This window comes from Tachypleus tridentatus, chromosome 2 (assembly GCF_004210375.1).
Source record: "Tachypleus tridentatus isolate NWPU-2018 chromosome 2, ASM421037v1, whole genome shotgun sequence".
NCBI classification, from domain to species: Eukaryota; Metazoa; Arthropoda; class Merostomata; order Xiphosura; family Limulidae; genus Tachypleus; species Tachypleus tridentatus.
The window spans coordinates 69,446,119-69,459,331 of record NC_134826.1 but is presented as its reverse complement, the minus strand read 5'-3'; the positions used below and the strand labels follow the sequence as shown (position 1 = coordinate 69,459,331).

Genomic DNA, 13,213 nt, shown 5'->3' with positions numbered 1-13,213 from the left:
CGCAGACATAGAAACATCATAAGTGCATTTATCTTAGATCAATAGAATATTACATATTGAATGACTATTATAATGTTACTACAATACTTAGCAAACTCGGAGATAGACCAAAGTTAGTGCAGCAATCTGAAACCAACATAATACTTAACTCCCAAACACAAATCAAAGTTACTACACAATATAAGACCAACACAATACTTAACTAACTCCCAAGCACAAATAAAAGTTACCGCAGTACTCTGAGACCAACCCAATACTTATGGAATAAGAAATCAAAATCACTACAGCAATGATTGTCTGGACCGTTACCACACACAATTTAATTAATGCTAACACATTACTTAATTAATTGAATTAATGCTAATAAGTTTAAAATTCAGTTAAGAACAAACAATTATCGTACAGACTCGTGTTGTTGTTTTATTATAAACATGCGTGAGAAGAAAGTTTTGCATTGTAACAAAACAATAAATTATCGAAGTTCTTCTTTAATCTAGTTAACTACAGACCAAGAAGTATATTATTTTAATCGTGCTCCACGTAACTGACAAGATAATTAAGCAGTGAAAACATTTGTACAGGGGTGGATGTTCGCGCATTTGGTACTTGTTGTCTTATTTCATTCCATAGTTTCCATTGTTCATCTTTCTTTGTTGTTCGTTGCTAGGTTGGTAAGTACACCGTAGTATCAATTGTTCTATTAGATTGAAAACAGTTGGGAGTATACTTAAAGTTGGCGTGAAGTATACGCTATCTCGGTCAGTGTGTTGTCTGGCAACTTGCTTTAGTTATTCTCCTGAACTGGTTTTGATTGTTCAAGTGTCCTAATTTAATTTCAGAATATTTTATATGGAGAAGTGTTGACTGTTTTTAACATTGGTATGAGCTATTATTTTGATATTCCTTTCTGTTATAGCATAAATGCCAGCAAAAATATATTACACATTTTTGGTTAACGTTTTAAAAAAACAGACAAATGAACAAACAGGTATCTTGCTATGTGGAGGAGTAAGCTTGCTTGGTTGTTGTTGTTGTTTTTAGAGCAAAGCAACAGTAGGGTATCTGTTTTGTCTACCGCGCGGCATCGAACCTCGGATTTTACTGTAGTTCGTGTCTCATTGCTACCAAAAATGCGCTGCTTACTTTCGGTCTGTGAAAGCGCTGCAACAGTGACGTTCGAAAACCTCCAACTCAATCAGATAAGAGGCGGTGGTGCCCTCTCCCTAATCCCTAATGGATGGCTCGGCATGGTCAGATGGTTAAGGCACTCGACTCGTAATCCGAGGATTGCGGGTTCGAATCCCCATCACACCAAACATGCTTGCCCTTTCAGCTGTGGGGGCGTTATAACGTAACGGTCAAACACACTATTCGTAAGTAAAAGAGTAGCTCAAGAATTGGCGGTGGATGGTGATGACTAGCTGCCTTTCTTCTAGTTTCACACTGCTAAATTAGGGACGACTAACGCAGATAGCCCTCGTGTATCTTTGTGCGAAATTCAAAACAAGCCAAACCCTAATGGGTACGCAGTAAGTTTATGTACTTTCAACGCTATAATCCGGGGTTCGATGCCACATGATGGACAGAGCGCAAATAATTTGTTTTTTAGCTTTTTCTGCTAAAACAAACAAAACTATAATGTATCACTTCGTAGTTATGGTCGAGTCTGCACTGTAAGCCCCTCGCATAACTTTCCTTTTCTTTAATACTATTTTTTAATGTGGATTACTATGAACCTATCAGTTTTTTTCTAAAACAGCTTCAAAAATAATCGTATTACATTACTCATACGTGTCTTTTCAATCAAGTTCTCACTTGATTCCTCCCTCCACCTGAAATGTAGTACACCTTTCATTTCTCACATTTAATTTGCTTTTTCTCTGTTTTGAATCTAAATATGATTCGTTTTGTCTCTCTCTCTCTCCCCCTTTACCATAGAGAATAGCACATGTTAAGGCAAGTTTCGGGTGTTCTGATTCATGTTTCTTGTTATATCCACCTGAGAAAACTTCTTGTAATTTATACCTGTTCATTTCTGGAAAACACTTGCTACGTCCTTACGTAACCGCAATGACAAATAAAAGGTTATTTGTATGGAAACCACTGTTATCTCTCAACCCAGTAACATATTATATTTACATGCATAAATTCTAAAGGCTCGACGACGTAGAGTTTTCAGGTTTTTATCGATTATTCATCGAGCTGTTTCTTTCCTGTTCTGCTTGAGGCTCGCGCGGCCCTTCTCCACGAATTAAGTATCACGTGACTAACACGTGTTACTTTACGGAGGATTAGCGAAGCAGGCACACTATTTTTTTCAACAGGAAACAAAAATTTTCTAACAAAAATCTTCGTTAATGGTTCCTTGGAAATGTAAAATGTTTCTTTTTTTATCTTAAGCCTCTAAAACTTAAAAAAATATATATATTACTCGAGATTATTACAACCGGTGCGACATCAGCATGTGCCACTTGTCCAGTACTGCTCTCGCCCGTCGTTCTTATGGTAACAAAGTTACCCCTGATTCTTCTGATTGAGAACTGCGTCAACGCTACCAAGGTTACGGGGATCGGAAGCGATGCTATGGTAACCAAATGATGTTGTAAGAACCAACATTCTTCTCATTTCGAATGGTGTCATAGCAACCAAGTATTCTCCGATCGACAGTTTTCAAAAATTGAGAAAGATTGTCATTTCTTAATAATCAATGCCTCGTTGAAAACTGAAGATACGACCGGAATGTGAAGTGCCCCCTGGTGGTTTTTACATCTTGTTAATGAATTTAAGGACAACTTTTATAAAATGTTTGTAAATATATTTGTTACCTGAAAAGATCTATTGATAAAAATGTTTCTTACCTCTACTTTACTGTAAAGTGTTGTATTTTGAAGTTAATCCAGTAGAAGGCGTTTTGAAGATGCACAAGACATGAGCGAAACAGATCTCAACGGTAAAAAATATTATATTAATATTTCTTTCTCCAAAATGTGATTTTTGTTTATAAAGGTGATATTCCTTTTTCTAATTAGAGATATTGAACATTCAAACAGGTGTAGAAAATGGACGTTTAATCAATAGAAACCACACCTGCAAATTTATGTAATATAATATGTTAAAGGATCTGAGGCATGTCTATAAGTTTTAGCGTAAAGTCGCACAATCAGCTAGCCACATCTTCTGTTTACTCAAAGGAATCGAACCTCGGATTTTAGTGTTTTAATTCTGTAAGCTTACCACCGAACACGTGTTTATATTTTTAACTGGATAGTAAAAATTTAAAAAAGTGTTTACGAATTTGACGTGGTCCACTAGTTTATGTGCTCAGAATGTGAATCTTAAGGTTCACACGCAGTTATCTCACTAACAACTCCTAGGCTACTCTAACGAAATAGCTGGATTTCGTAATAGCTCTTAAAACATGCCTAAGACTTCAAAGAGCGGAGAGCGATTTGGAGCAAGCCATAAATCTTCGGATTTACAACCTTCAGATAAATATTAGGTCACACCCAATTCAACAAGATAATAAAAAAGATTTAAAACTGACGAAGGTACGCAAAATAATACACTTAAAACACAACATGTATTACAGCAGTCCCTAAAGAAACATATATCCCAGCAGTTCCTAAAGACACTGATATCACGGCACTCCCTACATAAACTCACATACTAGCAGTTCCTAAAGACACTGGTATCACAACAATACCGTTCGACCACATTTCTGTCAGATTTTCCTTTATTTAAAAACTACATCTACGTACAGAAAGTGTGTCTAAATGTAAAGTCTTAATACGACCTCCTTTGTAGAAGTGTGTTACTTTCGAAATGTTAGTATTACTGTAGTCTGCTAGATCATATAGTCCAAATTTGCTATAAAAACTCAAAATTCTGGTATTTTGAATATCAAAAAGTTGAAGGCTTTAGACTGATAACGCGAGACAATTTCATTTAATTTACTGTAATAAGCACACACACACACACACACACCAGTGGCTCAGCGTTTAATATGCATCTTACGACATTAAAAATCGGGTTTCGATACCCCCCTTTTGAACAGAACACTAATAGGTCATGGTATAATTTGTGCTTATAATAAAAACAACAAAACCAAATTACTCTAATAAAATCTATAGTAATGAACGTTGGGAAGTGAAGTTAATCATGTATGACGTTTCAATGTATATTTATATATAAAGATATTAAATTTAAATATTCATTGTTTCGTTAGCGTTCTTTATCCTAGTTTTAAAAGTCCAGTTTGCAAATTTTATTGAAACTTTTAAAACCTTTTTCACGTGACAACAAATCAATTTGAAAATGCAATTATAAATTTTGTATTCTCTAAAGCTTAGACCTAAGGAATCTTTACTTTTCTTTTGATCGTCTGCTAGGATTTCCTTTAAGCCTAAATAATGTTTCATTTATTTCTCGGTAGTTTCGTACAAATCATTTAAATACAACTTTTCTTCAGTTGCTCCTGACAATTTGATAAAACTCTCCTAAACCTAATCATTCTTTATATGTTTCATTTGATAACACCCAGTAAGCCTAATTGTTCTTCATTTATATCTCTGTCGCTTGACAAGTCTCCTCTAAGCCTAATTGTTCTTCACTTGGTACTCGTGTGGTTGATTTAGTATGATCACTGAGTGAGATAGACCGTCAGTAACTAGTTCATCAGTTACAAAGCAGGTTTAGTTAGAATTGAACATTAAAATACAGAAACGTATGAACTATTGCACAGCTAACTTACTAGTAACACATTATAAAACAAAGAAAGCTCAGATGAGATGGCGATTATTCTACTCTATAGTTTTTTGTTAAACCTCAGCAAAAGTTGGAGAAGAGACAAGGACATAAGTTTCTGTGTGAAACATACAGTTTGTGCAGGATGTCTGTATAAGCTTCATAAGCATTCTGACAGATAACTATAAATATGTAATGGAATAAAAAACGTCATATTTACAACAATCTACAGTAAGTAAAAAAGGATTCGATACAAGAGTTTATAGTTTCTACATGAAGCCATTTGATAATAATTCTACAATATCTGTAGTCAGACTCTGTAGTCAGTGTACTTATTACGTTGTTCACTGATAAAACCATACAAACTCTATAGTAAGTGTACTTATTACATTGTTCACTGATAAAACCGTACAGACTCTGTAGTCAGTGTACTTATTACATTGTTCACTGATAAAACCGTACAGACTCTGTAGTCAGTGTACTTGTTACATTGTTCACTGATAAAACCGTACAGACTCTGTACCCAGTGTACTTGAAACATTGTTCACTGATAAAACCGTACAGTCTCTGTAGTCAGTGTACTTGAAACATTGTTCACTGATAAAACCGTACAGTCTCAGAAGAATCTGAGACATTCTCTTTATAATTTATATAAAATCAAATTTAGATATATTTTGTATACTTTTCAATATTTAATTTTTACAGTTTAACTTATGGTTCATGATTAGGAATTTAATTGTAGTTAATCTATTTTTTGTAATTTTAAACTGCGCCGATAGATGGAATTTAACTTTGCTTTCTTTGAAGTTTTCTTAAATACGGTATCATTTTATAAACTAACACGTTTTCTATCATCTCCGGCCCGGCATGACCAGGTGGGTTAAGGCATTCGACTCGTAATCTGAGGGTCGCGGGTTTGAATCCCCGTCGCCCCAAACATGCTAGCCCTTTTAGCCGTGGTGGCGTTATAATGTTATTGTCAATCCCATTATTCGTTGGTAAAAGAGTAGCCCAAGAGTTAGTGGGTGGTGATGCCTTCCCTCTAGTCTTACACTACGAAACTAGGGACGGCAAACGAAGATAGCCCTCGTGTAGTTTCGCGCGAAATTCAAAACAAACACTTTCCTATCATGTCGAATTTTATTGCGCTAAAAATGTACAAGTTTATCTGAAATGTTTTAAAATTTATATCTTACGTGATAAATCTTTCTTATCACAGTCAACAAAGTATTCAAAATATTTGAATTTAATCAGCTTTTGTACACTAGGATACTCAATAAATCAAGAAAAATCGTTTTTATTACGACCTCAATTTTTGAGAAATTAATTTTGATAAATCTAATAAATCAACTTTCTATCACCCCTCTTGAACCGAAAGTGGCCCGATCTCGCTTACGTAATAATCTTAAACGTCAGTCGCGCTGGTGGAAAGCTTATTGGGAAATTACTTGAAAGTTGAAATTCTTTAAACTCTATCTTTTTTCCTGCTATAAACTTGCTACCGTTTATGCCCTAAAACAACTTTAATGACTTTCGTGAGTGGAAGACCGAAACGGAAGACATTTCTTTTCGAAGTAACTGGACCATAATACACTTTCTATTGTTCTCGGTGCTCGAATTATACAATCAAAGCCGTATGAATAATGATAGCATGTTAATGAAATTGCGAAGGAAAGGAAATGAAATAGTTAATGTTACACGCCTAAGAAAAACACTAATCATTATCAGACTGTAGCAAAACTACTTAGCACAGCACAGATGAAGCGATTGTTTACTTACACTTATGTCAGATTGAATTTGGCACTAGGTTCAAACGCTGGTCATCGCACATCAGGAAAAATAATTGTTAAGCTAAAAGGAAATTGAAACGTTAGTAAGTTGATTAACAAAAAAGAAAGTTAAATAATAGAAGCAGAAAGTCTGACATAAATAATGTTCTTTTATGGAAAAGGGTTAACTATTTTTTTATATACAAGCTGCTGGAATGTAAATAAGGTGTAATGCCACCGTTTCCTACAAACATTTTCCCATCCTCTCCAAGTCTCGTACTGAGTGTAATGTTTTCATTATTTCTTTTTCGTTGTTTTCTCTCTCTTTGTTTTGTATTGGCTGTTGCTACGTGAAATAAGAAACATCTGCAAATTGAAAACGTTTTATTTGTGTACACTTTCACATTCAGACTGAAACGATCTTTAAACCAAACCTCGGGTCCTTCTTAAATATCTATCAAATAATCGTGCTTTCATTCATAAAATATTTTGGAGAATTTTGCGAAAAAAATTATAAAACACACACTGTATTTAAAGAGACTGCGCTCTTAGTGATTAAAGAGGGACCTTACGGATTTTAGACACGTAAAACTGTTCACGTGAAACTAGCCAGAATGTAGCATTAAGAGTCCACTTGGGTGCGAGGGTATTCTTACTCTTCGAACACACACACACATAAACAAAAACACTTCCTGTTCCGCGAGGTTAAATTAAGAATAATAAAGTTACATCAAAATGCTTAACAACAAACTGATGTGTTTTTTAATGTCACCATTTTCAATTTTTCTGTTATAGTCTACTTTACGTTTGGTGACCTCGTTCCAGGTTCTATAGTAAACGTTAAAATTCGTAGCGCTTTGAGAAAAAGCAAGGAAATTGTCATTTACTGGTGAATTGAGAACTGAAGTCCAACGAATCATTTCATGATAGGCCTGTTGACAAGGAATATTATTTACCCTTAAGGTTTGTTTTTGTTTGTTTTTGAACTTCGCGCAAAGCTACAAAAGGGCTATCTACGCTAGCCATCCCTAACTTAGAAGTGTAAGACTAGAGGGAAGACAACTAACCATCACCATCCAACGCCAACTCTAGGCTACTCCTTTATCAAAGAGTAGTGGGATTGACAGTCACATTATAACGCCCCCACGGCGGATTACGAGTTAAGCGCCTTAACCACCTGGCCGTACCGAACTTTACCCATGAGGTACATTGAAATTGGACAAAGAAAGCTATGAAAGATGACCTTTTGTTCCTTTTTAATTTTTATTTCTTCATCTTATCGAAAGAAACACAAAGTAACAACACATTTGTAACAACTCTACTTCGTTAATGAAAGGTACTTCCGGGAAAAAAAGTTTGTCTCGTGATAAAAAGAAAGTTATATCACAATGGCTTATGCAGATTACCCAAACAATCGAACAATCGATAATTATACAGATATTGTTTTTTTTTCTGACATCTTCTCTTTCAATTGTGGTAGATAAAGCAGTTCTCGGTTAAAACCTACATAGATCTAACTTGTAATAGCCTTGTTTCACGAGGGTAGCAGATAAAACAACCTACGTGTTAAATTCATACCAGTAAAAATTTTGTTTTACCTGTCATTGTTTTTGTTACGTGAATCTAAACATTTTCATCATTAATAACCGGTTTTTTTATCCTCTATGTATTTTCATTTTCATATATAAAATGCTGCTTTAACTTATGGTGATCTAGTAGTTAGCGTATCGGGCTGGGTGATTGAAAGATCCAAGGTTCTAGCCACGATATGTTTTTAGACACATTATAAAAACTAACCGATTACTCGTGGTGCCAGTGTATTAGGTCCGCGCGTGACGTGTTCATGATGTATCTGAACTCTGAAAATAGAGAAAAATAAAGATCTCCGTGACAAGAAATGGAGGCGAAACGGAAAAATTGTTACCCTTGTTGCAAATCTAAATGAAGACAGGATAAAAATTTTGTGAAGTAATTGTACGTCGCGTAATAAAAACGTTTTTACAGTATCATATAAGCACAAGTTCCATTATAAAATGATACCAGTGAGTCCAATTATTTGATTAAAAGTAGCCTTGTTGGCGAAACGTGCTGCTGATTGATTGCCTTCCCATTGATCAAATCTCTAAACTGGTATTAGTCTTTCTTTGATCCAAGAGGTCTGCCGGGTTAATAGTACTAAGGAACTCAGTTTTAGAAACGAAATACATGCGTATTTCTGTGTATGGATGGGAATTTTTAAAATCTAACAAAACTAAGAAAATGTTCTATTCAGTCGCTACAAATGTTTAGGTTGTTGAATAATTCAATTTGATTTTTGTCCATTCTTACAAAAACGATTACAAAAATATTTGTTACGCGGTGGTGCAATATATACAACCAATCTAAGATATTTTCGTCATGTGACTTTCTGTTATGTTTTGTTTTTGTTTTACAGATAGAAGATGCAATGCTTATGTTCGATAAACAGACCAATAGGCATAGAGGTAAGTCTGTTTTTTTTTATTTCAACTGCTTCAACAAATGCCTAGTTTTTTATTTGTTTGAACTTATTTCGAGTTTCTGGCTCTTCTTTTGGACAGAATTACAATGTCAATCAATAACTAGTCCATTAGCAAGTGGAGTTCAAGTTCACAAAAACTGAAGATATAAACTACTGTAGAACAATGTCTGGAATTTATTAGAAAACACTGGCCTGTGGAGACTACCCTGAGAAACCATTGGTTTTGTGGAGTATCCTAAAATAATCACTGGCCTGTATAGGGTACCCTGGAAAACCATTGGTTCTGTGGAATATCCTAAAAAACACTGACCTGTGTAGGGTATCCTGAAAAACCATTGGTTCTGTGGAGTATCCTAAGAACTCCTGGACTTTTGGGGGATATCTTGAGAAATACTTGCTTTTATGGAGTTTCCTAAAGAAACCCTTAGCTTTATGGAGTATACTAAAGGAATTATTGGCTTTATGGATTATCTTAAAGAAAGATTTGGCTTTATAGAGTGCCTTAAAGAAATTATTGGCTTTATGGATTATCCTAAAGAAACTCTTGGCTTTATGGATTATCCTAAAGAAACTCTTAGCTTTATGGAGTATCCTAAAGAAACTCTTAGCTTTATGGAGTATCTTAAGGAAACCCTTAGCTTTATGGAGTATCCTAAAGAAACTCTTAGCTTTATGGAGTATCTTAAAGAAACCCTTAGCTTTATGGAGTATCCTAAAGAAACTCTTAGCTTTATGGAGTATCCTAAAGAAACTCTTAGCTTTATGGAGTATCTTAAAGAAACCCTTAGCTTTATGGGTATCCTAAAGAAACTCTTAGCTTTATGGAGTATCCTAAAGAAACTCTTAGCTTTATGGAGTATCCTAAAGAAACCCTTGGCTTTATGAAGTATCCTAAAGAAACTCTTAGCTTTATGGAGTATCCTAAAGAAACTCTTAGCTTTATGGAGTATCCTAAAGAAACTCTTAGCTTTATGGAGTATCTTAAAGAAACCCTTAGCTTTATGGAGTATCCTAAAGAAACTCTTAGCTTTATGGAGTATCCTAAAGAAACTCTTAGCTTTATGGAGTATCCTAAAGAAACCCTTGGCTTTATGAAGTATCTTAAAGAAACTCTTAGCTTTATGGAGTATCCTAAAGAAACTTTTAGCTTTATGGAGTATCCTAAAGAAACCCTTGGCTTTATGAAGTATCTTAAAGAAACCCTTGGTTTTGTTATCTCAGTAGTAGTCTTGTTCTTTACACAAAACGACAGGTTAAACAAACTTTACCAAGATGATAATATTTCTTGGGTTATGTTTTTTTAAAACCTAGACTTAATCATAAGATTGCAGCTATGAATTATGATTTACTCTCGATAGTCTGTGGAATTCTTATATTGTCTTTAATATGAACTTTTATGTTGAGATTCTGAAAAACTGTATAAAATAGATCCATGATGTAACCGCGCCATTTTTTTTCCTGATCCCGTGGATTAGAATCTAAAAGATGGATACTTGTTTTCTGGAGAATTGGTACAAGAAGTGTGGTTTGAAGTGTAAGCCCCTAAGATTGTTATGTTAAGCTTTTCAAACACATGGACTTGTTTTATGTAATATATTTAATAGAATTGCATGTCAGTGATTCTTCCATCTTATTATTGTTTTAAGTCTTTAGTATCAAAATAAAGTAGGAAACTCTTAAACATCCGCGTGTGTTCCACATACACGTCTGACAGTACCAAGTTCTGCACCTATCTATCTATCTGTCTCTTCCTCCATTTGTCTATTAACCACTTCAAACCTCTCCATCCATATGTTTATCTATATCATCTCATCCATCTGGGTATCCACTATGTATCCATCCATATGTCTATCTGTCATCTCATCCATCTAGAAATCTAGCTATGTGTTGACTAGAAACTTTATATTGTCCTTTCTATTCTTGTGCACAATTTTAGTTTAAGTAAACAAATGTTCCCTAGAAGAAATTTGAATCTCCTTATTAGGACGAATCTTATTTCTGATTGGATACGCGTTTTTTCATCCATAACACTTATAGCCACCTTCTGATGCTGATTGAATTTTACACCTAGAAGGAGGGAGCAGTCTTTATTTAAGTAACATTATATATACTGTTTAATAAGCTGCTACTGTTATCAGCGGCTTCGCGATGTACATTAATTGTATCTTGTATTTCACGAGTGCTTTAATAATAAACAAAATGAAAACGAATACATATTTTATCCGTCATCATTTATAATACCATTAATATAGTGTTATAGATGTATTTTCACCAATACGTTCTAAATACTCTTTTATCAGAATATTCTTCCAGCAGCCCGTGTAATGTATTATTAATATATTTTTAATCAATACAGCCTGGGTAACATGACATCGATGTATTTTTACCATTACGTTCTAGGTAACGTGGCATCGATGTAGTTTTACCAATACAGTCTGTGTGACATGATATTGATATAGTTTTACGAGTACAGCCTGGGTAACATGATATCAATGTATTTTAACAGTTCAACTAAGATAATATGTCATCGATGTATTTTTTGTCAGTACAGTCTCGGTAACATGACATCAATGTATTGACAGTTAAATGCATATCTCTTCACGTGCACCGTGTGATCTCAAGTACTTCGAACCAGTTTGTCCGTTATAAGTCTTTCCCTATTGGTAGCGCCACCGTTTAACCATTCAGGTCTTCGTTAACTTGAGGAAGGTACAATACTCATCCTTGTTTATATTCCAAAAGAAAAGTTTTATACTGAAAATTCTGGAGTCCAAAGCCATGACAGCGCGTCACAGAACCTGGATGGCGCCGGCTGGTATTCAAAACCCTTATCTCGCGCCAGGAACGGGACAAGTATAAAATAGTACGTGCTAATTGTTGCACGTTTCTTGTCGTATCGTGTTTTGAATTGTGACTTTACGTTGTTTTATCTTCGTTGATCTAAAGAAGATTTGTATACAAGTAGTTACACACACATGTTGTGATTTCAACTGTAATATTCCAGTGTTTCGAGGTCCAGATTTATGACCAGTTTTACATACAGACACTTCTACCTGTGACTTTAGTGTGTACGAACCTGAAGAAAAATATTCTTGCAAAAGAGAGCTTGATGAAACAGATAGCCGAGATGTCTGTTTTCATCAAATACTTTCTTGGAATATTGTGCCAGAAGGACAATAAACACCCAGCCCTTTAATATTCTTCCCATCTAACTTAGCAGAAAAAATAATATCATTCTTCTTATCATATAGTGTTATGTGTTACCCCCACTCTTCCTCACAGGCTTATGTGCTGTACCTTTATAATAGACTACAGAACTGTTTGAAAACTACTACGCACATATAAATTGTTTTGAATTGATTTCCTGCGGGGTCATACAAAGTCAGCTCTGTTTTATATTTTATAATCGATTAATGGTTTTCTGTGTTTCATTCCAAATCTTTTATTGACATGCACAAGTGCACCGTATACTGCAGTTACGAGCAGAATTGTAGAAAAAATGTATTATTTGATTTGCAAGTTCTTATAATAGTCGAAAAATAAGATAAAAATAATAACTTACTGTTAACAAAACAACAACTTTGTCGCCCAGTAACTAAATATAAAATAGATTTATTCAAAATCAGTACACGAAAAATAACAACGAGACAACTTGCACAAGTGAACTACTTCAGTGTTAGTAGCGAAACTACGCCAAATTTACTGGTGGTAACTGTAAATTTACTTGTCGTACTAGCGTCTAAACACCGAATGATGTCGCCACCTTCTATAAAGCGATGTAAACATTTCTTGTATTGATGTTTTAAAAGATACGTTCAATGCGTATGGTAAAATATATTTGTAGATGAGAGATATCACAGAAGAACTCTTTTGTTAAGCGTAGAACATCAAAAGTCAAGTGGTCATGAATCTTTTGGAAAAGTGATTGTTTAAGCCTTCAATCGCACTTAGCCCTGTGACTAAGTAGTGCAGGGAAAGTATCGGGGTCAGAGATCCAGGTCAAAACGATTAAAAACATACTGCTATTCTCCACCCCACTTCCCTCTGTAAAACAATATTGACATTAGTACTTAAGAGTCTAAAATAACCCCTAGGTGGACAATAATCACACAAAACAACATAATTTTTCTCGCTTTCTCTAAGAGACTGTTTTATAATTGTTCGCTATTTATTACGTGCGAGAATCATACAGTGGATAATT

The 13,213-nt window shown here is 34.7% G+C and overlaps 1 protein-coding gene across 15 annotated transcripts in view; it reads left to right on the top strand.

The window, feature by feature from the left end:
• Positions 1 to 13,213, top strand: part of LOC143244151 (RNA-binding protein Musashi homolog Rbp6-like) — a 153,189-nt gene that overhangs the window by 64,202 nt on the left and 75,774 nt on the right. For all 15 annotated transcript variants that reach the window (XM_076488322.1, XM_076488323.1, XM_076488314.1 and 12 more), the window contains one exon: positions 8,947 to 8,995. In XM_076488322.1, coding sequence (XP_076344437.1) covers positions 8,947 to 8,995 — 49 coding nt within the window. The remainder of the gene's footprint in view (positions 1 to 8,946; positions 8,996 to 13,213) is intronic.